Raw genomic sequence first — 27876 nt, forward strand, 5'->3', positions numbered from 1 at the left:
AGAGGAACCATTGCCCTTCAGGAGCTCAGGGGCAGGACAGGAGGGAGGCAGCGGGCTCTAACGATAAATCCGTTTCCATCCCAGCTCCACGCGTGTGTCCCCGCTGCTGCGTATACCCAACGCCCTGCCGTTCCCCAGGCAGGGGCAGCAGCACTTGTATTTTAACGCTTTAACAAGGCCCATGGCAAGGGCGGCTGGCAGTGACCTGTAAAACGCTGACAGTACCGCCCAAGTGGTGAAGCTGGAGGCTGAGTTGTCACTACGAGGTGCCTTTTCCCTTCTTCCATCCCTCCAGCGTGTTTTTATGGCTTCCCGAAGTAAATGAGGATAGCTGCACCTCACCCCGTACCTAATCTTTTGAATCTTTTAGTGGGTGCTCACCTCTTCACAATCCCTTTCTCCCCCCTTATCACCGCCATCACCAGCTCTAGAGCAAGGCAGGTGGCACCCACTCAAGTTCTTCCAGCCCGTGGGCCCCACCCCAGGCCCAGGGTGACAGCTCCCGAGGGGCTCAGGGGCTGTCCCTGCGTTCCTAGCCCAGACAGGCGGCTGCGCTCCACCCCACCCCACCCCACCCCACGTAACCTCCCGCAGCGTGGGCTCTGCCCTGGCTGCAGTGCGGCGGCTGCTCTCCCTCTCCACCTGCCATTTCCAGCTTTGCATGTAGCTCCTGGCACCAGAAAAGAAAGCTGTCATCTCCTCTCCCCCACCCCTGCCGCCTTTTTCCCCGATTACTGAATATGTCCTGCTCTCCCCGCTTTTTGGAGGAATGCCATTATGTTCCTGAAGGAGGCTGCCCCGGGGCCTAGTGGGGCCCCATGCCTGCGTTGCTGCCCTGCTAGCAGCCTCCTCCCTGGCACCCTGTGCCTTCCTCCATGGGGCCCTGCAGCTAGCAGCCCTGCGCTGAGCTTCCTTCAACCCGAGCTTCAGTTTGAGCTTGACTGGGCATCACCTGCATCCCTCCCTCCTCTGCTGTCAGCACCATCACAGCAGAAGCAGCCAACGCTGGCTGGCTTTGGCCTGCCCCAGAGGTAAATCGCCACCCTCGTCAGCCTTTCCCCCATGCTGTAGCACTCGCTGATCTCCCCCTGCAGTGCTTCTCTGCCCTGGTTCCCACACTGGCTAAAGCAGCCGTGGAAGATGAAGCTTCCCTACCACCCTCATCTGTTGGCCCCATCTCAGCCACTAATCATTGGGCCATGACTCTCTGCTATGGATCCAGACAAAACGGCTCTGACCTAGGGAAGCTCAGGCTTAAAAGCTCTCCTCCTAGCCCTCTACGCCAAGTAAAATTTTTGCTCGAGCCCCTTCCCAGGATCAGGGCAGCAACCAAGGATGAGCATCCTCTTCCCTATCATCTCAGTCGACTCCTCGCACCTTCCATCTCCTGATCAATAAATGTTATTTGTGGCCAGGATATCACCAGCTGTGGAGTCCCCCATCCTTGCCCACCTTTGTTCCAAGAATCTGCTGTACTGTGCTGAACTGAGCCAAGCTGTGCTCATTTAAGCAAAGCAACATCATTTTAATACTACTTTGAAAGTCCTTCTTCCAACTAGAAAGGTGCGGATGCAGGATACTTTGGCTTAGGATCAACAAGTTACCTGCCATATAAATTCAGGAAGTTTTGGCAATTTTCTGTCACTAGATACTTCTCACTTTCTAGTGAGTGTTCTCTAAATACTTCTTACTTACATAGCTACCAACATCACTACTTCGAAAATGTAACCACTGGTAGGACTTCACTTCTCCAAAAAGGCAAACAGATACTGCTCCCAAGTTATGTACCTGAAGGAAAGCTTAAAAATCAAATGCTCTGTTGAATATATTTACAGAAGAACTTAAACATGCAACTATTCCCCCTCCCCATTTATGGGATCCCTTTGTTGTCATCAACTTTTTACTGTGTTTTTTAAATACCCATTTGTATATCTAGTTTTGTCCATCCCCTACTAATGCCTTTTTTCTATTAGTCTGTACCTTTCAAAAATTCTTGCAATAAATGCCACGTCTTTGGCCATTTTAACCCTTTTATGCTTGCGATCTTTAATTTGCTTGCTACCGTAATTTGTAGCCACAAGCAAATCAGAATCACTCGCAGTATGGCTCAGCTGTGGAGCTCAAGGGCCCCAAGACTGGGGTTCCTTGGAAAGCGAGTTAGTCCTCCCTGTTCAGCCTAAGACTCCCACCCCCCTCCCGCCCCCCAATTGCTAATGCTTGGAAATACCCAGAGATTACAAATCTTTCACTTGGCATCATGAACTTCGTAATTTAAGAAGCAGAAGTGCTTCGTAATAATTACAATTCATAAAATATTAACTTGTGCTTTTTTAATAAAATGAAACAAAAGCGTTCTAAATCATAGCAGCTTATAGATCAAAACTGTCCATCGGTTAGGAGCATAGTGTAATTAAAAAGTATGAAAACTGCAAAATATTAAAGCCCTGCAGCAATTCAAATCCATGACAAAACCTTCAAGCAGAGTGAGCAATACTGCCTGATGCTCTACTGATTTGGTCTACTTGTTCATTGGTGAAATACAGATTTTCTTCCTTGGTAATGGCATATCCTCTTTTCCAAAGGGGAGAAAAGGTACAAAGCCCTTTTGATTAGCGCACAGGAGCTCTGTCCCTAGTTAGCAATATTCTTTTACAGCACTGAGAAACGAGGACTTTTTGTTTACCATTAGTTGAGGTAAGTTATCTTGCTTTTATTTGGGTTGAAGACTACTGTAAAGGAGTAGCTTTTCAGTTGCAGCATGGTTCGTCAAGATTACAATATTTATGACTGCATAAAATACATAAGTAAAAAAATTATGACTTGTAGAGTTTGTTATCAAGAGCTGAGACTTACATCTTTACAGAACTGCAAATACTGGCTTCCTAACTGCTAGTTGATAATTTTGCTGGCAAGAGCATTTGTTATACTTTTCTTTAACTTCTATACCCTTTTGTCCAACTGTTGTAAGAACTAGCAAGAAAGTCATTTATAACTATGGTTAAACTTTTGTAACAGCATTAGACAAGCTGTACTGATTCTTCATTAAAACACCCTTCGTTTGAAGCTACAAATGTAAGAGGCGATTCTTTTTGTTCAAAAGAAACTATTAGCATGCTCTGTGCCTTTAACACTTCACATTGATTACAAAAAAATTTAACAATGCAATCACTAACATACCCCACTAATGAGAAATTATGAGAAATTGTTCGATGCAGAAACTTCTGCATCAGTCAACTCTGATCGATAAGAAAGCTATCAATTTTGAAATTTAGATTTAATGCATTTTCAAGAAGCTAATGAGAAAGGAGCAACTTAAAATAAATACCATCATTAAAACTGCAAACTGTTACAATGATATATTATAAACTTGTCCTAAATAAACCTAGTGCTTCAAAAGTTTACCAGTGAATTCGTATTACAAAATATGTGAAAATACAATAGAATACCACAAAACAACGTCCTTTTTTGGGGTCAACAATGACGCCAAGATGATTCAGTCTTAACTTTTTAAATTGTTAATGAACATACTGTAATATATAAGTTGCAATTTGGTTGAATTCTAAAGAACATCCCCACCCAAACTCAAATTCACCTTTTTCATTCCTCTAAAACTAGTGCCAAACTTCCTGTCAAAGCTGGTATTTTCTTGAGAGCTTTAAAGTTTAGCCATTACTTATTTTCTACTACTACATTTTGGCAGCAACTATTTATTGGTCTGTTATTGCAAAAAGTGCAATTTAACAATAAACCAGTCTGAAGGTCATTTTATGTCTTGAGGATACATACCATATATTTCTTTAAAAATAATCATACTTTTGTAAGCAATACTTTACAGTAGACACCTCAAATCTACCATAGATGTAAAACTTAAAACGAGAAAAATTTAGTCTCTAAATCTTTATACACATATTTATATTCGAGTTTCTATATATATTATATATATACACAAGCACAAGAGTATATATAAAATATATATAATCAGTTTCAAAAAAGAACAAAAACTGGGCACTGTACATAAAATCTTTTTAAAACTCAAACAATAGAAAAACTTTAAACATTAAACAATTTTAATAAAAGTTTCTGTACAATGCTAAGCAGTTTTATTTACATATAGAAAATGTAATAGGAGTAGTGTTTGAAATTACAGAACTCCTTAAAATTTCAATGGCAGGTAATCTGGAAAAAATAACAGCATTCCATTCACAAATATTTTCAAGCAATAAATATGTATTTATAAATAGTGTAAATTTACATCAAGATTAGAAACAAAAATCACAAATCTGAAGTTTATTCCTTAGTCTATGTGCAACCCATTTATCTTTGTGACTTGGCTGTTAATTGTTTTAAATTTTATTTAGGAACCAAAAGTGTAACCGTCATGGTTTCAAAACAAGACAGAAAAACATAAAAGCAGTAAAAAATTTATATCACCTAACTCTTCACATTAAAAAAAAAAAAAGTTGCCCAAAGAAAGACTTAAAATTTCTAACTACCTTACAAAGAAATGACCAGCTAAGCTAGTACTTTTCCAAGGGAAATTCTGAAGGGGAAAAATGGATGAAACCAACTCATCAGCCCAGAAACAGAGAAATACAAAAGAGGTGGTCTTCAAGTCAGTAGTCTGTATAATGTTGCCAGTTTTGTCAGATATATACAAAACATGGAATTATTTTTTTTAAGTACAGCTGGATGAGCTTTATTTGTTTTGAGTTCTGGAGTAGGAGGCAGTGCTCTCTCCTGTCCAGTTGGTTGACACTCCGCACTTGGAAGGTTGCATAGACACAGCTTTCAGCCAGCAGCCTTACGGGATAGCTACAAAAATCAGTGGTGCAGAACTGGGTCACTTCCTGAATATCAGAAAAGTTTTCATTTAATGTCCATGAAAAAAATGTCAAGATGAGGAGGATGGCAATGGAGGAGCCTGAAAAAGAAAACATTAAATTACCTTTTCTACAAGGGTGTAAAACTCAAGTTGTTTAACCAAGACCTGCACAAATTGTAACCATGAGAGTTTAAAGCCACACGCACTATTGTTTTTACACTTCAGGACTCTTTTGAGTGGATACTGGCATTTTTTTTCCAACTTACTCAAATACAAAGCCTATTTTATGACTGCTCTGCATTAGGATTTTGCCTATATTGCAGACTGGAGTATGCTGTGGGGATGTCTGTGTTAATACGAAGCGAGCTGCCAAAACAAGTCCCATTGTGGCAGCAAAGAGCTCCATGTGGGCTCAGTATAAATATATCCTTATATACTCTAAAACAGGGATTCTCAACCTGTTTACCAATGGAGGGGGGATTGTCCATTTGTGGCTCTCCAAATGCTTTGTGGGTTTCACTCCCCCCCCCCCCACCTAAACAATAACATATAACCCTTAAGTTAGGACATCTGTGGAAAGGGTCTCAGATTCTCTGACATGGGGACAAAGTTTTGTGGTTTTTTTTTTTTCTTTTTTTGGGGGGTGGGGGCGGTGTTTGGGGTATTTTTGTTTGTTTGTTTTAAATTCTGGAAGACGACACCAGACTGCCTCAAGCGTGAAGTAAGCTAGGTGTCCTGTTCCTGCCTGCTTTCAGGAGACAAGGTCTAGAAGATACCTAACTATTTCCCAATATTGCACTTCGTGGCATTACCATCAAAATACTGAATCTTTGATGGCACTTCCTTCTCATCAGTCCTGTCATGATGTGCAATCCCTTCAAGAAGCAGCTCACAGTCTTTCAAGACACTTTAAATCATACCGTAGTACCCACCTATGAAACACTAACACTAGCTGATCCCCATGTTTGCTCCCAATACTTCACCCCAGACACGCTCCCAATACTTCACCCCTCTCTGTTAGGCCTATTGCACCTTTGCCATCTGAGATTATCTTCATCCTGTGACTTGCAACAAACCTCAACTCTTCTCCTAGATCTGACAGCTGTCACTTTTAGGCTATGACTCTTCTCAATTGAGATTGTATCCCCTTTAAAAGAAATTAATGTACACACCAATTTCACAAAAGAACAATTATTAATACCCTTTAGGGCTGCAAGTATAGGCTTTCGTGGGGGATGGAGCTACTCACAGGTTGAGAACCCTTGTTCTAGGCACAGTATCATCACTGTTAGCTATATAATGTTATAAACACAGACAACAAAATACCCCTCCCTCCCCCCTCTTTTCCATACAGAAATTTTATTGCGCATTTCCACTCAACTGGATGACGTATCTGAGAACAGGTGTTTATTTATATGCTTTTCTATAACAGATCATCACTTCGAAATTGCAGTATTTCACAAACTATAACGACAATGGCCTCCTAGAAGTATGAATTGAAGTTCAACCACCTCAGGCTCTGTAGGACCAATGAAGAGAATTAAATTCAGAGGACATGGTCCTGCACTCTCGACAGCCTCTACTGCTGAACCTTGAGGCCTTAGCTCAAAAGGTCACAACTTATCATGCTAGCATTACATGAAATAATTGTCTAAACATACATTTTCTGCAGCACCTGGAAATGAAACAAAAGGCACAGCCGTTTCTGGGCTGTTGTATTTAATTCAACATGAAATACTCATAACGCTTTGTCCAATGTTTGTCTCCTTTGACAGAAAGGCAAGGCTTATAAATAAATCCAGCATCGCTTTCATTGTGATTACAAACAAGCCATCTTTGCCTGAAACAATGAAACCTGGGTGAAATGTTAGGACAGTTGTACTGACACAGTTCAAAGCAGGAGGCTGCCATATATAGCACAAAGCTATAATGGCAAAGAGGCTTTTTGCTTTAAATTGAAATGCAAAGGAGGCCCCAAGCCAAAAGACAGAACTGTTTGAGAGCATCCACTTGCTAAGCAGAAGGACAGTGCTGATTTGGGAGGGGATGGGTGGGGAAGGGGAAGGAAGGGGTCTGAGTGCATAGGATGCTCTGCTGCTATACTGACTTCATACCACAACCAATGTATTAGAGATGCTCTTGAACCTGGTGCTAGTTTCTCCAAGCTTCACTGTCCTGATTCTTCCCATCTCCATCTGATCCAGTTATGGTCTTCAGGTGATCTCTATTGGATTTTTAAAGCCACAACTTTATGAATTGTAACATCATACTTTTCCTGAAAACTCAGTGGTTATGTTCTGCAGTAAGTTACTGTACTATTTCACATAATTCTGACTCTTCAGCGTTTTGTTCTGTAAATATCACACACAACCCATACCTCCATTTGCATCAGAAAGTCCACGATACTCATACAATGGAGTACCAAGACAGTCTACAACTGCTTTACAAATAATGTACTTATGCACCCACTTATTAATTTGACTTACTAATGTAAATTGATCATAGACTTGCATCAAGTCCTCCATTTTGTACTGTTCTAGCACCACAAAATTTTCCAGGTTCGTGCTTATCTTTCGTGCACAGTCTTGGCAATGTACAACATAGGTCTTTCGAGAATTGCTCTCACTAGTGACAAAAAGCAGATCAAAGACTTCCACCTATTAGATAGGAAACAGAAAGTCAACCATTACCATTTCATTCTTTAAAAGTTAAACCATGAAAACTGTATTTTCTTTAAGATTTACACCTTTACCCTGTGCATGCAAAGAGAAAAATTAAGATTTGTTTAGGGAAAATCTATCCTCCTAAGGCTCAGGCAGGGAAGTGGAATATTGTAAAACCACTAATATTACACTTAGGATGTCTGCATGAACAGCACTGTGGGAAAGCTTTTGGTCAATATTGACAAAGCAGGATTCATACTCTGAATAGGGGTTATTCAGTAAGGTGAGAATTTATAACAACTATACCTAATCTTCCTTAGAAGTTCGTGATTTATTTCCTTACTACTCAGTCACATGCTCATCCTGCCCGAGAGGCTGAGTCAGAGGATAACTAGAAACTGATTTTCAAGGGGCAGGAAAATTTTATTTTGTTTTAAGCTACATGAAAAATATTATCCAATACGTTAAAGGAAATATTAACAGAAAGTAGAATCAAAATTTCAGCAAAAATGTATGTCCTGTGAGAAAACATACTTAAATTCTCTCTCTTTTGGGGCTGTTGTTGACTTCTGAAATGAAGACAGATACACCTTTAAAATGAAGCTCAGCAGATCAAATTATATGCAGGAAGGGATAACAACTTTTTATAATAACTGAGAATTGAAAATCGACCTAGTGAATAACAATGCTGTGGAAGCACTGTGGAAGAGACTGCAGCAAAACACAGCCTATGTCTAGAAAAACAGCTTGATAAGCTCTTTGAAGACAGTACTACATCACATATATGTGCTTATAGCATATAGTAGTTGCTGCAACTTAAAAGCACAATTAAAATAGCAACAACAACAACAACAACAGACAGGACAAAATTTAAACAAGTATTATAGTAGTACACAAGCCCAGTACATTTTTACTGACCTCACAAATGCTACAGTAATGAGCTGGCTCGTCCTTTGCTCGCCCATGCCAGACAATCTCTTTTCCTGCAGCAATTAGAGCTTCCCTCAGTGTCTGACACTGTTTGAGAGTTCTTAACAGGCAGTACCTGCAACCAAGATCAGGTGTATATTCAGTTCAATATTCAACTTCATAGCAAGATTCAAGTAGGCTGAAATTTCTTCCAAGACCCTATACCTGGAGTTTCCTCTTCCTCTGGGATTTCAGAAACAGCTGGCTAATAAGAAACACTGGACCCATGACTTACGCAGAAGTTAGACCACATGCTTATGAACCTCTGTGTACATTTGCTCCATTTCAGTACTGCCCCTTGCCCTGCAAACAGGCTATATCTTTCATTTTTCACTGGAACACATGAATGCTCTTTTAATCACAATAAAGCAATGTGTTTTCAAAAGCAATTCACGCATTTTATTTTGAACTATGAATTTATCAGCAAAAAGTTAGTTTGAACTGCCAAGTTCAAAACAACTGTTTACATTTTGTGTAAAAGACTATAGCCTACCCAAAGAACTGTTTTAACTAACATCCTAAAAACCCTGTTACTTCCTCAACACTACTAAACTTTCAGTTATCCAAACTGAAAACCCAAGTTCTGTCTGGAAACCCAAGTTCTGTCAGGAATCACTCTGCACACAGTGGAAATAAAATCTATCAACAAGTATCTTCTTCCGTGTAAAAGGAAAAAGAATAGACAGGTCGGTATTAGAAAAGGAAGTCCCTTCATAGGAAACAAATTAACATTGAAAAAAAATTTTAACACTTATTTTATGAATGAAGAAAGAACTGGTCAAATGTCAAATTAAAATCAACAATTCCCTGCCATACTTCTGCAAAGGATAAAAGAAAAAAAAATTATCTTCACAATTTTATATAGTCCTCTTCCGTACTAGAAAACGTAACTTGTTTTCTATCACTGTATGAGCTATATAGGTTCTCTAAAAAAAGCTGGCAAAATAGGTCACCAGATTTCTAAATTACAATGTTATTTACAATAATTTTTAGCTCTCAGCTATCCTATTTATTTGAGCTGCAGCCTTTGCAGCCTTTAATTTTCTCCTCCACAGGGTGGTTACATTACATGCTCATTAGATGCAGAGGGAAGACTGAAAAAATGTAGGGGGAAGAATAAACATTGGACAGAAAACAAAGTGCTCAAGAGTTCTATCAAAATGTTTTCAACTTGATCCTTCTCCCATTTTAAAGCCTTAAACATGTAATATATACGTTCTGTATTTAAAAAAAAAAAAAGTTTCTTTAATGTGTTTCCAAGTAGTTAACAGAATCTTAGGCTTACTTTGAGATACTCTCCTCTTGATGTTTTACACTCAGACCATTCATCTTCACTAAAAACAAGTCTATGGCTTCATTAATACCCTCACTGTAAGAATAATGCAAAACTGAAAGTGTGTTTCTATGTTAAACATCATATTTTCATACACTGAATTTCAAGAAAATTAAACAGCTCATTTAGCTGTAACTCATTCAACACTTCCGAAGTCTGATGCTAACGGGACTTATGATGCTAAGGCCAACCATGTGGTAGATCTTGTATTAATTCACTTGAGTGTCAGGCTAATGTAGACGTGCTTCTGACAAGTTCAGTAACTTTGGTATAGCATTCTTTTATGCAATACAGCCTGATTTCAAATAAACTTAAAAGCTACCATTCTGCTGTTAACTGGAAAAATCTTTGGGTATACCAAAGAGCAACTGGAAGCACATCTGCACTTGCCACCATTGTTCTCCACTCTTGACTTCCAAAGGGTTTTCAAAGCGTTATTTTTGAACAGTTTTCTAGTGTTACAGTTGTGAAGAAAGAATTGCCCAAAGTGTAACGCACATATAACACTGCTGCAATGTTTTCCAAATTTACAACCAAAGCCGAAAACAATAGCTAGAAGGTGAATTTCCCCTCCTTGGATAAAATTCAGATCCTAGTAATGGCACTTGAAAACGTAAACATTAATTATTTCATGCTGTCAAAGAATGGGAGAAAGCATACGAAGTATCACTTTGAAAATGCACAATTTCCTAAAGTATGGGAAGCCTAAAGAAAACCAAAAAGGTGCCTAGCAGAGTCACAATGTAGAAGTTAAACTGTGTCAGCTTTTACTATTGTAGGCCTGCTTTTATTCTTGTACAGTAAGAATTCAGTTAAAGGAAAATCTGGACCATCTCTCTCTGAAATTCTTTACAGGTATGGTATAAAGGAGTATGAGTAAATCACGCTCAGTCAAGTTCAAATACTTAAGAGAAGATGATTTTAAAATGCATATCATCCTGATTTATTCTAGAAGGGCAGTGAGAAACCTGTTTGAATACTTAGATATCCAGTAACACTTTTCGAAGCGTGCAGACCATCCCAATGGCAATCCAAAACTGACCTCTTCATATCTTTCAGTAATACATCTTCCCTACTGATACCGAAATGTATTTTATCTGGCCTCATGATTTTGTGCAAAATACTTCTCCCATATCATGTTCTTTTAAGTTTCTAAACCTATTTTTGTAAAGGAACTTAGTATTTCAGTTACTTTGGAATTAATTTTTTAAGCCTTTATTATGATGTTCCCACTACCTCTATAATTCTTCTCTTTCTCAGATGCATTTGTAAAAGTCCTTCTAGCTTCCATCTAAGAGGCTTGCGGTTAATTTTTCTTTTCTTGAGGGTTGCGCTCCCTTAGTCAAGTTTTAAATCATTCTGTCTGCCTGTGTTCCCGCTCATGATTCTACTGTTAATATCACATCTTTAAAAACATTTCATGAGAAAGCTTCAGTTTTTGCTCTTTGTCTTTTATCTAGCAAGACAGCACCAAGTTGCACATTAACTAAAAATATAAGGAAGCTTCAGATTTCTTTCAAAAGCAAAGTTTCCTTCTATTATTTTTTCCCTACTACTGTTCTATTTCTTTTCATCATTAATCTGGTTCCCAATATTTACATGTATGCTTAAATTTCAGTTTACTGCCTATGTAGTGGTTACCCTCACATAACCCAGTAAGACATATTTGTATTTATCTTTCAAATTGGAATTACAAACTACTTTTTATAATTTTCCAAGAGCTATTCTTTTGTACTATTCCGATACCTAAGAAGCCCCAGAGACAGAAGTCAAACTACCTAAACACCAGATATCTTTGACATGCAATTTTAGATACAGACCTGCATTTTGGCAAAAAGATGACAGCTGTGTCAATGATACATTTTTTTTTTCCTGATGACAAATGAAAAGTCAGCTATTCAAGATGAAATTAAACCAGCTGTATCAGAAAATCACTGTTTCGCAAGTGTTTTTATACACATGCATACATACACACTAACACATATATAAACACACAAATGTCTATATTTTGTACATAATAAAGTCCAGGAGCAGTGCACAATAGCTACTTGCCGGCTGCAAGTAGTCTGCAGGAAAATTATGCAACTGCTTTCCTATCTTAAGGAGATTCATGAAAGTTTCTGCATTTCCAGTATGCTTATAAAGCCAAGGTCATTCTGGTGCCATCCGTTTCTAGTAACAGCTATACCGTAACTATAGAAGTGGCCACAATGAAGAGTTATCTCAGGTTACTGCTACTACATGTTACAAACCAGAGCTCATCATTGGATCTTCTTCCCCTCTGCACACATAGCATGGAACTTGGGATTTGGCTGACAACTAACTTGGATGAAGGGCTTAACCCAAGTAAACTGGAAGCAGTTTCAGTAGACTGGAAAAAGCAAACGCATGCAAGACCAAAGTTTGTATCTGCTCCTCAGCATCTTTGTTTATTTGTAATGTACACCTAAAATTTAGGTGTCTCACTAGAAAAAGCTCAGCTGCTGCCAGCCAGCAAGACAATAGGAAACGACCATTTTGTCCTCTATGTTTCTTCGCAACATTTTAAGAGATTCTCTTGGAGAAGGACGCTATGCTCAGTCACATTTTTCTTCTTTTAAGCCTAAACCATGGCAAAAAACCCCCCGAACTTGTGCAAATGCAAAATACAGGTGCCAAAATATTGAAATCATACTTTGCCAAAAACATTCCAGAACTGTTTCAAGCTTTACAATAGATGCCTGCTGGGCTTGGGAAGATATATAAAGATAATTGTGAAATAAGTTTGTGGTTTTGGTTGGGTTTTTTTTTTGTTTGTTTTGGGGGTTGTTTTTGTTGTTGTTTGTTTTTGTTTTTAAATGGACTTTTTGGCTTCTTCCCTCCCACAGCCTGCTTCTTTTCCCTGTTTCTCATTTCTAACTATTCAGTTTCTCCTCTCCCTTTTATGACAGCTGGCATCCTGACTATGAGCACTAATAGCTTAATTGAAGGGGCAGGACTGTCAAGCCTTCAGCAAAGATCTTCTTTACCCTAAATATTAGTTACTAGATTTTAAGAAAGCATTCACACATAAATGCTATTCCAAAATCTAGCTTTACAGTGACTACAAACCTCCTCCTCTCCCTTCAACTTCCAACATTCTTGGTTCTTACAAAGTTACCTTTTCACTAATTCCACCGCTCTGAAACAGATGTTCAAGCCTAAATTAAATTCCTTCTGTAAAAAGGTGTCTCACTCAGATGTCATCAATAAATCCTACTGGGGGAAAACAAGAAATTCTTTTTCTTTGCTTTTTTTTGCAAGTTAACCCACCTATTTTTTTAAAGGTCTATTTCAAGGCAAATTATAAAAGGATTCAATGCTCATAGATCCAGTATGTTGAAAAGACTAAGAAGCGCTCAAGCTAGAAGCTCCTTTGGTAGGCTTACGGAAAACAGAGAGTGCTGCTACCAGAGTATTCTCATGATGAGTCATTTGCTTTGGAATTCATTCCCCCACTTTCTTTAGGACAAACCTACGATATATGCTGAAATGTCCATTCATTCCTCAACTAGGTATAATGGTGCTGCAATATGATTTATATCTGCTTGAAGACGAACTCTTTAAAGAAAATTACTAAAGATGCTCAGAGCCTGGAATATTCTTGCATTTTGGAATACGCGTATGAGAAATGTCACTAAATTCAATTATAATTTTACACATCAATTACTTCATTGTTCAGAAGAAACAGCAATGGGAAGGAGGCTTTCAAATTCCTACTTGCCTTTATTTAAAACATTTATACTGGATCTCCAAATGACAGTGTGTGAGCACTAACTAGAAGTTCTAGAAATGTAAAATTAAGTTTAACTTTCCTGCAAAAATGACGAAACATTCTAGTTTTAATATTTGGGTTGATGACCTAATTTTGTTATTTCTTATGGTATGTACTGTGAACAGCTTTTGTCATCTAAGGCAACTGTTTCTGTAAACTGCTGTATTAAGTCTATGGCGTATTTAACAAAAAAGTTAATTAGATCTTTCTAAAGCTAGGCCACAATAACATCAAATACAACATAATAAAATTAATGATATCTATAAATGGATTCTTTGAAAAACAGAATATAACATAATTTTGGCTTGATTCTCAGGAATGGAAAACTCTTACAAAGGGTTACTTACAAATCAACTACTGTTTTATGCTTGAAGTAGAAATGGGTACAGTAAATGTTCAATAAATAAAACTTACTTTATCATTTCAAAAAGCTTTGGATCTGAGACCTTGATATTTCGAGCCATATTCCATGAAAGATGAACCATGGGTACTATGGACTTTACGCTCTGCAGTTTATTCCACTCGTACCGTTCCACTGCCAATTTATATTGACAGGCTATACAAAAATAAAATTACAGAAGCAATTAGTCAAGTTAAGAAATAAATATCAACTGGAGCCAAAATAATTTGATTATAATAAAAATTTATACCTTTTAGTGCTAAACTTTATTCGCAATGACCCATTCATTCCAACTACACTTGAATTCTATAAAATTTCTTTTAAAAAGCGTATTTATGATGCTAAAAGAATGTGCAATACCACAGCAGCAACAACTACCTGTGAAAACACGTTACTGACGAGCGTTCAATTTCTATGGTGAAGACAGTAATATTTCAAAAAGGGCTCCTTAATAAATTTTCAAGTATTTCAGATTAAAAAAAACCCCAACACCTACATTTGAAATGTATGCCTCTCACTTTATTCACTCTTTATTGTAATTTTACAATGCTGTGGTATATAATTTGTATTGAAAAGGAAGACTGCACCTTGAGAGATTTGTTGCAATGAGTCAGACTTTTTCATTAAGCAGCCTACTCACCCCGCCCTTTTTTTAAAAATGTTTTACAAAATTTACTGCGATTGAACATGTGAGCTCTGTATCAGTCAATCATACAATCCTGGAGATACACTATTTATTGCATCATCATGAAATAAAGACACACCTTAAACTATTTAAGAAAATGGGAGTTTTTTGGAAGTACATTCTGTTCAAATGCTTGACAGAATCTCATTTTAGCTGTGAAATTTCCTTCCATTCTCACTTCTAAAAACCTTCCAAGACCATGGTTCAAAACTGAAAACTTCTAGATTAGTAGGTCTGAAAAACCTAATATTCCCTTATGAACAAAATTTTACAATTGTTCACATTTCCTGATGCCTTCACTGAAGAGCAATTAGGTATCAGTTGTCCTGAAAAATTTATAATGGACAAGTCCTCAACTCATACACAAGTTATAGCGCAGTCTGCTGGGCAGAAAAAAATTTTGGGAGAAAAAGTTAAGAAATGGTCTACAAGACAGAGTGTATGAATTCATCTAAACATTTTATTCTGCTAGTGCTTGCTACACAATTGTAATTTTTACAAGTCCATTAAATGGATGAGTGCAAAGACTGCATTCTTGCTGCTTTCACTTCCTCTTACCAATGGAATTATTTAAAGCTTCAACACATAATATTATAAAATACAGTACGTTCAGTTTTTTTAATCTAGTAAAGCATGGTAAATTAGTAAAAAATGGCGGGTTCTGTGGCATATGTAGTATAGTATTACCTAATTATGTAGTTCAGCACAGGCACTGTTCAACCATACCTGTAAGAGGGCCAACATTCCATGCAATGTTGTTGCACCAACCGATAGCCTGAACCCAATGAACTGTGCCAGCATTTATCCACACCAAATCCCCTGGTCTTTGAATAAACCTATAAACTGGGACATTGGCTTCATACAAATCTTCCAAGTTTGGCCACCAAGATCCCATTAGGAAATTCATGTTATTCCTGAAACAACAGGAAAAATAAAGTCTTCAGCATTTATCAGCAGACATATTAGTGGTTGATACTTCAATGAAATTACCTGTAAAAACTGATCACCACGATAAATGCTTTCGGCATCTAATCAGTGACCCAGGAGAACTAGTCAAAAGGAAAGTTTCATCTACAAAATTCCTGATCCTAATTCCATATTTCACATCCTGCAATACATTAAAACACTTAACTATCGGGCTGCCCATGTGAAGTTAGTTTATGGCTTCCAGTTATGTTCTGTTTTCCTTTAAATTTCCCAGTATTTTATTAATGCTGAGGCAGAGAAATCCCTGGTCAGATCTAGCGTGACACTGCTGTCAAATGCTGCTTTTTTAACCAGTGACTGGTTTTATATACAGACCATACCAGCTCTTAAGAATACTTTCTGTTTTGAACGATGCCAACCATGTACTCGTACTGTCAGTGTATGCACATGAAGCTTGTCCACACAACAAGCAACCTGTTGGCACCACCTCAACTGTGATCCACAGGTGTAGGCTATATTCAGCCAAGAAATGTCGACCCTCCTGAGAAGCATGAGAAAATACCTCCATATGGATTTCCTAAGCATGAACTCTTCAACTATGGTTATGCAAAATACATACTTCTCTCCCATCCTTATCCCAATTTTATACTCTTTTTCTACTGCACCATGGCAGATCATTCACAATTTACAGTTTTCAAAGACAATTCAGTGCCTCTATCAGGCACTCTAGACATTTTATGAGGTTACCAAGATCTTAATTTCTCTGTCACCCTCAGGAGGATAGTGTCATGGAGGTAAAAGGCATGCTGTCATCAGAGACATTGCAATTGCATCAGTGGAATTACAATTTTGAGATGGCTAATCTTTGTAAAGGTGGATGAAATAAGAACAGCTGTCAGTAGATAGGCAGAAAATACAGAGTACAGAGACACTGAGATGAATTTGCAGAGCTGTGGAAAAGTTCTGAAGAAAAGTCAAGAGCTTAGTCCAGTTTTAACTGGGCAAGATAAGAAAAAAAAAAAAATCCTCCCATAAGACCAGCTTCAGAGGCTACCGCTTGAATACTAGCATGATTAGGGGACAAAATTGCTCCTCCTCTCTTTTTTTTTTTTTAAATTTTTGGGTGGGGTGGGATGTGTGCATGTGTATGTGTGTGTGTTTTGTTTGTTTTTAAAGCATCCACTCCACACAAGGCACAACACAGAAACCCCAGTCTTAGAGCTGGCTGAGTATTTCCCCCAACGGTCAGTACACCTCAACTTTTCCTGCAAGCTACAAACATCTAAGTGTATGCAAAGCATGTCATGACACCTCCTGGGGTCTGAGTAAACTAAGCTCTCCCTCTAGATGCAGCAAGAAACCATGCCAAAATACCAGTGACTCTGTACTTGCTTGTGTACTACATGTACATTAATCATAATAAAGATTAACAGCACACATCACCAGGAAAATACTTTACTCCATCACTCCTAAAAAAACAAAACAAAACCCCAACTCCTTCACCCCCAACTTTGTTCCATCACTCCACTGCAATAGCCCTAGAAGGCATTACAAAAGCATCACCATTTGGTAATAGGAGTGGTCAACTTTAATATGCATGATAGAGTGCCTAGATAAACAGCAAGGACTATGATGGATTTTCTGATGTGGAAATGTTACTACTACGAAAACTGGATTGATGCCACATAATACACATTGGTAGCAGACAGCCTATGCTTATAGTAAACTTCTGATCCCCCTTAATGTAGTATAAATTTGAATCTTGAACCTAGATGAGTATTTGCTACTACCAATCTCTCACTTCTTCTATTTCATTCATTCCTGTGTTCAAAAAAAACAAATAATGGACCTAACATTAATTCTTGAGAGCAAAGCTATCACAAGCAATCCCAGTTTCTGTACATTGTACAAATGTCGTATTTGGTATAAATTCTAGATTTTGCATTTTGACTTATTTTAAAAGACTTTTCTGACTATATGGAAAACCTGTAAAATAATGTCCTCTTACAACACCCTCAATAATTTTCCCCCCTTAGGTCTGAGAAAGGCACAGAGAACTTGATAAAAATAGAGAAAAACAGGACGCCCAGCTTACTTTTCACAGAAGTCATTCATGACACCCCAATAGCTTTCAGGGACAACAAACCATTCACAGTCACCTGGACCAATATTTATATTTACTGAACAAAAGTTGTTATTTTCTTGATGACCTGAAATTTAGAGAAAAATAAACACACTTTATGTAAGGCTGATCTATCAAAATAACGCTATGAAAATGCAAAGTTACAATTACTAAAAATACCTATATCATAGTTTAAGTATTTGTACATATTTTTATATGACACTTACACACACTATTTAGGTGCTTCGCAGCGTTAAGAAATGCAGTTAAGCTACCAGTGACAAGAGAATCTCGCTTTTGTTAGTTTGTGGCAAATAAAAAGCTGGAACTACCCATCTTGCAAATCTGACCAATACTTCAGCAGTTCCCTTTTTGTAAAAATAAATGCTTCACAATGCTGAAGCTTAGATTTTGTGTTTTATGATAGCTCCTGACAGTCCCAGTCAGGAGCAAAACTTCATGACTTCAGGCACTGAATAGACAAGTAGTAAGAAAATCTGTCCCAAAGAGCTTTCAAAATCAATGTAGAAATGCCAGTATTTTATCTTCTTTTGACAGCTGGAAAACTGAGCCATAATCCCTAACGGAATTATCTAAAGTTGTACTTCAGAAAAACAGACCCTGAAATTTAGTCCAGATCCCTCAAGTCTCAGTCCAGTGCCCTAACACAGCACTATTCATTATGGAGGGTTGAGTACTATCCTCAGACAATAAAAATCTAGAAAGTAAAAGTATACTGATTTCTCTGATTGCACAAGACCTACTTTGGAAGCCTATAAAAACTTTCAGGGCATGTAAAATACAAATACTGTCCAAGTATATAAACCTATCCTTTTTTTCCCCTTAAAGAATCCAGTATTGCATGCAAGAGGCTGGTATGGTAATTACCTAGCACTGCAGAAATCCAGAAATTCCCACTATAAGGTAATTTAGTACTTCGTACATGCAGAGTTCAGTTAAACAAGAAATTAAAAAAAATACTGAATATGTACAATTTTATCATGTTTAGGCATGCTGTAAGATATGGAAAATCTGCAGTGCAGTTAAATCAATACCACAGCAGTAGAACCTGATTTTTTTAATCCAAAGAGATTATACTCACCTGGTGTTCTGCTTCCTGGAACCTTCATGTACAACTGCACTGTGTTCATGCCCAGGATGGTATGACCAACATGGCTTAGAAGATTTCCTGCTGATACCACACGTACAAAAGCAGGAAGTTTTGTCAGTTCATGGAGTTGCAACTTCCACCTGCAACAAAATAGCAAATCGACAAACCGTGAATCCCTAACACTCTTAGAAGAGTCTGAGAAATATAAACATTTTTAAAAAATGGTTAGCATAGGAGATAAAAGAGCAGACAACCTACTTCGAGATAACTCAGCATCTCTTAAGAGGAAAGTTGAGACAATGCAATACCCTTACTTGATAGTTACAGAAATTTCAAAGACAATTTCATTTAAGGGTGAGCTAAAAGCCAGGGTGACCAGACTCACTCTTGCAGTTAGCCAGTCTGCTGCTATACTGCCAGAAATTTCTGCTTTCAATTTACACCTTGGTGTGCATTTTTTCCAAGTGAAAACAGAGCTCTGCTCTCCTCACACTCTAAGCCAGTCAGAAACTGTTAACCACGCCTTCGAGAGCTAAACGATACGATGCTAAAACATATGTCAAGAAGACTGTCTAAACATACCTTAGCCTGTGCACACAATTGCTGTGACCAAGAATGAAGTTAACTACGTGCATGTGCTACGAAACTGAACACTTGCATTAAGAAAAACAGAGATCTTCAAACACAAAAATCCCAGAACTTAAGTGTGGAGCTCTGCAATGTCACTCAGGTATCTGTGTTACTCTCTTAATTTTAAAATATTTCCAAATATAATCACGAGTCTGACAGGCTAGTTGAGGGGAAAGATAGTTTTGTAGCAAAAGCTGAGACTGCAGATCAGAAGATCAGGCATCTACCTGCGATCCTACAAGAACTATTTAAAGTATCAAAACCCAATTCTCTATGAGCCTCAGGTTAGTTATGCTTAGGTTAATTTAAAGTCTCTCTCCCAATGGTTTGCTCCAAGTGCCAGTTTATTAGCAATAATTTTGTATCTACAGATGGAATTTTCTTTAGAAAAAACCAGCATCAATATTTAAAATTTTATAACAATCTCTAAGCACATACATACGTACACACATTGATCTTTCAGTGAGTATACCACAAAAGACCTCAGCATCTTAAGCAGGCCTTATTCCCCAGTTTCAAACACCATAACCTTTTCTTCTGCTCTAATGATTGAAGTAGATCAGAATTTTTGTACTGCAGCTGACAGGACTGACAGCCTAGACATGCTGGAACTTTTATGGAAATATATACTACCTAGAGAGTGAGCCAAATAAAAAATTATTACTGGACAAAAAAAAAAATGCTTTCAGAGTATTTCTAATACTTTCTGATGTTTTTCTGAGCTACCTTCATCTACTCTCAGAAAGATATGTAGTCTAAAAAATACACAATTTATTCCTTTTTCTTTTTTTTTGAGGTTCTGGCAGAGGTATCATGGCTTATCCACAGGTAAGCATTGGTCTGGTCTTTACTACATATTTTGAACCCTGTTCCTGGATAGAGAAGCAAGAGCTATGAAAAAGTGGAAACAGAAAGGGTGACAGTAGGAACAAAAGGAAACAAAAACCAAGTAACAAAAATCCAGATAAACAAAAAAGAAAAAACCTTTAATCTTACAATTTCTGTGCAAAGACTGAAAACTTGGTATTGTCAGAAGTAATTAAAGTTGTAAGCAAACAATTTAAAGCCTCAGAATGAAACAATGGGACTGTATTAGAAGGAGGACTAGAAATAACAGTTTCTGATGGTTGTTTAAGTTCATTTCTGGAAAAAATAAAGATTCTGGGAAGAAAAGCTTGAAAAGAGATTTTAGGGTGAGAAGAACTCTTAACAACAGCTAAAAGACCAAAGGTAACAATTTAATTGTGGAAATGGAGCGTGCAACTGGAATTGGGTTTATCAACAGACTGACATGGCAAAGAAGAATGCATTGGTTTTGCAGAAGGAGTATCATACTGTAGAATAGCACTGTGAGCAGGACAAACTGTAATCAACTTACTTTTTGTCATCTGACAGGTCAATGTTGGTCCCAAACTTGATTGTTTTAAAAGGTCCTCTTCTCCTCCTCCCAGAGCTGCAAATATAAAAAATGTAATAGGTGAATGTGAAAATGGGAATGATGTAAAAAAACCACATAAAACCAACTACAGAATTATCACAGTTATACCATACTTACTTATCAGAAGATGTGGATTCATTATCTGAGTGGTCCTTGTGGTGACTCTTCTTCTCATTTTCCTCCTATAAAATGCAATTGTGGAAATGGTTTTATACATATAAATAAACATAAAAGTAAGAATATATATAAAACATATAGGTATAAAGTGATAACGTGTTCACAGACATAAGTACATTTGTTTCAAGATGCTGGTACAATCTTTAAACTATCTGTACCAAAGATTTTATGTGACTATTAACTGTTAAGAAAATAAATTTTAAAAAAGTTATTAGTCAAAAGCCATTGCAAAAAATTCTTCATGACTACAAATTCAGTGAAGCTCAGGCCAGGACAACAGAAAATGTCTACACTGTAAACATTTCTGCTAGCCTACATTACAGTTACAACTCCTGTTCCTTCAAAGTCAAGCAGGTCTCCCAATATGAAACTAGGATGACTAATATTTATAAAACTAATTTTATAAAATCCATTATATATAACATCTTTTTAATTTTTCATAGCCATATGCTATTTTAGCGCTGCAGTAGCTAGGACCATGACTAGTGGAAAAAATCTAACCGATATTAAATGATGTAATTTCATCTTTTTAGCAGAGTGGGCTCAAAACCCTATTCTAAAGACTTCTTTTTTGGCAAGTAGAAGGAAAAAGAATAAGACAAAAAGGAGGAAAGTACTGCCTGGAGGCTATCCAAAGATCTCTGGCTTTGAATGGGATTGTTGTTAAATCTCAGTGTGCCCTATGTACCTGAGAAAGTCTTATTCATCCTTTGAATGAAGGACAAAGAGAAACAAAAAGGAACCTAGTGATGATGGATTTATCCAATACTGCAAGACATGTTAGAAAAGCAATGTAATAGTTGTTAGAGGAATAAAAAAAAAAAAGATCACTTAGGGCAAGCCAAGAGGATTGTGTCTGTAGAAAGAAGAAACAAGGCTTTCATTTGAACACTGTGGAAAGTCACCTAAGGACAGGTCAAAGCAGTGTTAGGTAAAGGACACGTACTCTTGAAACAATGTCTTTTTGATTTCCAAGGGAAAAATGAAAATCATAATTCTGAAAATTTTATGTGTTACATTTTTACCACCAATTTGTAACAGAGGAAAAAAAATAATCAGAAAATCCTGCAGTTCACTTCTTGGTGCAAAACCAAAGCTGAGGCTTTCCTGCTGACAAGCTGGTACATGATCGATTATGTACGTTATTGAACATGTACGTCACTGGAATGCTATGTATATATTGTTCTCCAGCCCCTCTGTAATGATGTACAAGAATACAGTGCTGGTGCAACTGTTGAAGGGGCACCAGAAAACTTCAGTTGAGATCCTACTGAAATTTATTACCACTGCACAGGAAGAAAAATCCCATTTATGTCCCAAGCTCTTGATGACTTCAGTGCTCCCCACTTTCCAATGGTATTCCTGTTTCTTTTCCTCATGCTGTGTCAGTATTGCTCAAAACCTTGTAACTACCTTCCCTTCTCTTTTCTTCAACTACCGATTAATTTCTTTGTTTCTAATCCTTTCCTCTAATGCACAAAGTTTAAATTTAGAATTCCGCTTCCCTTTCTTACTGAAACCATTGCTGTTTCTGTGTAATGGCAGTGAAAACTGCAATAGTTAATTCCCCATGTTGGTGTTTTCCCTATTTTCTAATTAACAGCTGGTCAAGAATATCTTGTTGTCTTAGTTCCACCTTAGCCTAATCTTTTTAATAACAGCAGATAACAAAAGCCTCTGAGGAGTGCCCATAGCCAATTCCAAGGATGTGTTCACTACTTCAGCAAAAATATTAAAAAGTAATACCAATAAATAACATTTCAAACATTTCACTCTGTCACATATGTCTAACAACTTCTAAACTAAATAGCAACTGTTATGTTTGGAACCCAACAATAACAAATACAGAAAGCATCAGTCACTTTTCTGGGAAAAAAAAAGTTATTTTAATATTTTAAACTGTTGTGCTGAAAGACAAGTAGGAGTATAAACTTCTAATAAGCCACATCCAAATTAATTCAGGATACTATGAAATCAAATAAATTTGATTTCAAAGAGTATGTGAAATTAGAAGCAATACAAGTTAAAAAAAAGGCATCTTAAGTTCTAAATATTTTAATATGAATTTTGACATTATTATATGAAAGCTTAAGCTAACAAGCTTTTAAAGTATATAATAGCCAGTTTTACATTAAGAAAATTAAGTTTTACATTAAGCATTTGGGAGAAACACCCTATATACTATTTGACCCTCTATTCAAAACAGATTTTGTAAATTTACCTGTGCTCTTCAAGCTAATGGAAATGTCTCCTTTTCGTTAACAGCTTCTGTTTGTTTTCAATAGCTGTTACTAATTGGTTCCAGAGTTAGTATACCATTTGTAAATATCTTAAATAGTAACAATGGACTTACCCTTAAAGACTCCTGGAATGAGGAGGCCTGGTACTGTGCATATTTAGCAATTGTTGTATGAGATCTACTGCTTTCACAACGCCAGATTTTCTTTGTTCCAGTGGGGTCCCAGTTTTCATCTGCTGGCTGCAGTAGTTGTGTCCTCACTTCTACTATGTGTTCATTATTTGCTTCTACCAATGTCTTAGTAGAGAAGAGTCCTAGATCTAATAAATAGGAATAAAATTTATAAATGACAGTTAAAATAGAATAAAAAGTTTCAAGAAAAGAAGACATTAATACTTAAAGTTATCTAAAGGTTTAAACCTATTTTCCCCCTCAGCCTTCATAACACAGCCCACCTGTAGGTTAAAAACTAACACTCATGACTAACACTCAAAAAGCTTTTCGGCACACAGCAGTAGAAGCTTAGAAAAAACTTGGCAGCTACTGTATGAACTATATTCCAAGGAACTTTTTACATAACTTGTGTAAACAAATCTGCAAACAATGTTTAAAGCTATTACCAATAAAGTATTTTTCAGACTATAGTTTTATGAATGCACTTCCAATCATATAACACATTTCCTACCAGCAATGATAATTTTTCTATCTACAGAGTTCAAAATATTGTACACAGTCAGATTATAGATCATTAAATCTAAGCACAAAGACATGTAGCCATCATTTTCAGAGGAAAAAAGTCTATCCATAAGCTTCCATATCCACAGCTCAGCTCCTCTCTGTGCTCAACAAAGTCTGCTGGGCTTTTGGGGGTTATTTTTGGTGATGATCGAGATTAGAAACAGCAGCAAAGTGAGAAACGACACATTACCCTAATTACTTGGAATACACAAGTAATACAGTATACAGAAATAAAATATCCACCTTTACGAACTGAGGGACTACCTTTTAAAAAACACATACATTTTTTTCCAAAGTAAAAAAACCATAGAAAGTAAACTTACCTAATTTAAGCGCTCCAGCAAGGCCACGTATTACAGTAACAGGGTTGTTTGGATTTGTACAAAACTGATGTAAAGGTGGAAAGAAAGCATCTCGTTTATTTTCCAACTGTAAAATGATAATGCAATATTAGATGTCAGATGAACTTAGACTCCTTATTTGTAAAATAAGAAAGAATAATAAAAAAAAAAACAACAGAAAAAAGACAGGAATGTTCTCCATTTCCCTGCACTGTGGGGAATGAACAGCTACATCATACAACCCTTTCCATGTTAAAAGCTAGGTTCACTCCTGAAATTAATTTGTTACTGCAATTTATTTCTTGGCATGAATTATTCCCAGGTTGCTTTGGCTTTTGCAATTCAGGTTTCCTGCAGTTTATTTCTTTATCTGACAGTAGCCTTGTACATTCTCTAAATCTACAGAATTCTCTGAAGAGCAAGATAACATACTAACTTTCTTTACAGAAGTCAAAAAGCTAATTCTACAGATAATGTATACAAGAAACAGTATAATTAAAAAGACTATTCTCACAGTGTATCTCATGTTAACCAGAAAGGTTGATTTGATTTTCTTATGCTTTTGTGCACCTATGACCTCAATTTTATGCTATAGTCTCCCCCACCCCCCATCTTTTTTTCTTTTTTTTTTTTTAAATGGTTGTGAATCTTTTAAAATGCTGAAGACACCTCTTTGAATAAACAAAACACAATACAGAGTTCCCATATATTGGGACCCACGCAGTACGTGCACTGCAACATGGTGACTTACGAGCTTTGTACGGACTCAGCAAAGCTGTGACGGATTTTTAACAAGGTAGATTAATTCAGATGCAACACCTGGAGAAAATTGGAAGCATTATTGCTTCCAACTTAATCTAGCTCTCTGGCAGACTGCTTGTGTAGTATCACACCAAAGTGCTGACTGCTTCTGGTCCCCAAGTTGGGCTGAGCAAAGCTAACTTGAGGTTTTCACACCAGCTGTATGGATGTACTATAATTTATTCTTCTGTTATCAAGGAAGTGGATGTCCTACAATTTATTCTTCTACTGCTAAGGAAGGTAACTCAAACTCTTCTAAAGCTATTATAAAACTTTATTTTCAGAACAGAAGTTTTAATGGTTGTGTAAGAAAATACTATGCAACTAAAACCTGTCTTTTCCTAATGACATTTTGTTCTTAACACCACCTCAACTTTTATTAATTTTTTCTTTACTATATTTTGAAGCAGACTGTTAGTAGTGTTTAGCTTAATTACTTGCTCATTTATACCTAAACTATCACTTGCAAAAAATGTACATACATATTTAAGTATTGTACATTGTATCTAATGAACTGTTTTGCTTATTCTGCCGATACTTTGAGTATTAAAAAATAAACAAAAAATTCTGAAGCTGTTTTTCCTCGTTTACTGAAATTCTTAATTTACAAGTACTTTAGGAGTCAAACTCAGTCTTAAAATTTTCTTTAAGGTTAGCATTTTCCCAGCTTATACACTAGTTGGGAGAGCACTGTAATTAGAATTCAGCTGTGAATAGTGCAGCTTTAAAATAATTACATTATTTAATTCAGATATCCAAATAATTACAAAAGACAGTCAGCAATGTACTTCTACCATTAGATTTACTTACATAAATACTAGGTGTAGGTGGATTCAGCTTGTCCTTTGGCAAGGGAGGGTATGGTGGAGGCGGTGGTCGTGGAGGTGGGCATTTATCCAATAGAATACTACTGTTAGATAAGCCATTTTTACCCAGATTCCTAAAAGGAAAGAAGAGCTGCCTCTGTCAATACTTGACAAATAAAATAAATATATATTAGTGTCATCTCTTCTGCAAAATAATGATGTATAAGGAGAAACCATAATTCAAGATGCAAATAAAGCTCATATATTTTAATCAAGAATTCTCAGTGTATAATTTGATAATATTCAAAATAATTCCCACTTTGCGTGCCAAATCTGCAACATCACCACTATTAGTTAAAAATATAGCCATTTTAAACAAAAGCAAGTATGACTAATTTGACAAAATTTAACAGAGAAAGCAGGTTTCAACTAGAAATAGAGAAGAACCTTATTAGGTCGGCACTGGCTGGTGGATGATGAATTTATAGCAGCTGAGATAACGCAGTCCGGTAATGCTGTGCATAGCACTGTGGCAGAGCACAGTCAGAAAATGACAATGCCTCAGCCAAAAAACTGCTGAGTAACAAAAACCAACTACAACACTAAATTGAACAACCACCTACCCCTCTCTGATTTGCACATTTTGAAACCAGAAGGAGCCACTGCTGCATAATCCCTTTGAGCAACAGAGGAAAGGACCTACCCTGAGTGAGTTGCTGTGTCAACACCCATACGTGTACTTGAGTGAGAACTTTGCCTGTTGTATTTGCAGCCTTTCTCTGGAGATTTCCAGATGGGGATAACCCACCATATGTGTGTTAACTTTTCCTATAATGAATGACCTGAAAAATCTGCATTCTGAGCTTAGTCTATATTCAATTTCCAGTCACTATCACCAGGAAAGTATTTGTTAACAAAACCATCCCTTAATTTTTTGTTTGTTAAAAATGACTGAACTACTTCAAAATTCTTCAAACTAACCACTATTCAAATCCTTCTTCCAACCTCGCTTGATTCACTAGCTGTTGTTACCATCTCTCAACACCCCACAAAATGGGATAATTCTAAATGCATAATTTAGTATCTTCATAAAACTCACTGGTTACAAAAAAGCTGTTCTGGTAAAAACAGTCTTCAGCAGAAAACACATCTGACTTGTATTAGGTGAAACTCCTAGCAGTAGAGTTCTTCTCTAAAACACAGAAACTGTGATACTGGCACTGAGAAACATTCTAGAGCTGGACGCTGGCATGTGAGAGCCCTGCTTCAAATCAAGCTACCACAAGCCACAAGTAAGATGGACTTGGGGCTTGAGATCAGATCAGACCGACTGTTATGACAAACACTTTAAAGAAAATGAGCAGACATCTCACCTACCCCGGGCTGCAGCAAAGGGCAGCATCCTGAGAAACTGGTGCTTATAACGACAAGCAAGTCAGTCAGTCAGTTCAGAACTTATGCCAGCTTTCTAATTCATACATTGCTCTCCTCTGACAGAAGATCAGACCAATACAGACAGAGACATATTTAACAACTGTCTCCAAAGCACGCCTGTCAAAATACCAAACACAGCTTTTTCCTTGTGCTAGGTGAGTCTAATGCCAGAATAGATCACAACTTCAAAGAAACTAAAAAAGACAACTGTGGAAGCTTTGATTAGGCATCATCCAACTTGGCAAAAACCTCACTGACCATTGCTTAATGTCTGATGTAGTTGTTGCAAAGACCCTACCGCCCGCCCCCCCCCCCCCCCCCCCCCCCCGTAAATAAACATGGCAAGATAAAATCACCGTCACCCAAAGAAATTTATCACCCATGGTTGCATGAATCCTTAATTCAGACCATCTATGCAAAGTGAAACTATAATCTGAATAGCAGGTA

At 37.2% G+C, this 27876-nt stretch overlaps 1 protein-coding gene across 18 annotated transcripts in view; it reads right to left on the reverse strand.

Annotated features, from left to right (window-relative positions):
- Nucleotides 1–2689: 2689 nt before the first annotated feature.
- The window catches only part of KDM6A (lysine demethylase 6A), a 161888-nt gene continuing 136701 nt past the window's right edge, over nt 2690–27876 (reverse strand). For 8 of the 18 annotated variants that reach the window (XM_075520008.1, XM_075520034.1, XM_075519982.1 and 5 more), the window contains 13 exons: nt 26000–26129; nt 24371–24476; nt 23424–23629; nt 21011–21075; nt 20834–20908; nt 18817–18965; nt 17688–17802; nt 15392–15579; nt 13995–14136; nt 8404–8530; nt 7309–7479; nt 6968–7046; nt 2690–4921 (listed from right to left, as the gene is read on the reverse strand). In XM_075520008.1, coding sequence (XP_075376123.1) covers nt 6990–7046; nt 7309–7479; nt 8404–8530; nt 13995–14136; nt 15392–15579; nt 17688–17802; nt 18817–18965; nt 20834–20908; nt 21011–21075; nt 23424–23629; nt 24371–24476; nt 26000–26129 — 1531 coding nt within the window. In that variant the 3' untranslated portion in view covers nt 2690–4921; nt 6968–6989. The other 10 variants (XM_075519953.1, XM_075520062.1, XM_075520025.1 and 7 more) reach the window with 5 other exon arrangements.

Source organism: Mycteria americana, chromosome 1, assembly GCF_035582795.1.
Source record: "Mycteria americana isolate JAX WOST 10 ecotype Jacksonville Zoo and Gardens chromosome 1, USCA_MyAme_1.0, whole genome shotgun sequence".
Taxonomy (NCBI): domain Eukaryota; kingdom Metazoa; phylum Chordata; class Aves; order Ciconiiformes; family Ciconiidae; genus Mycteria; species Mycteria americana.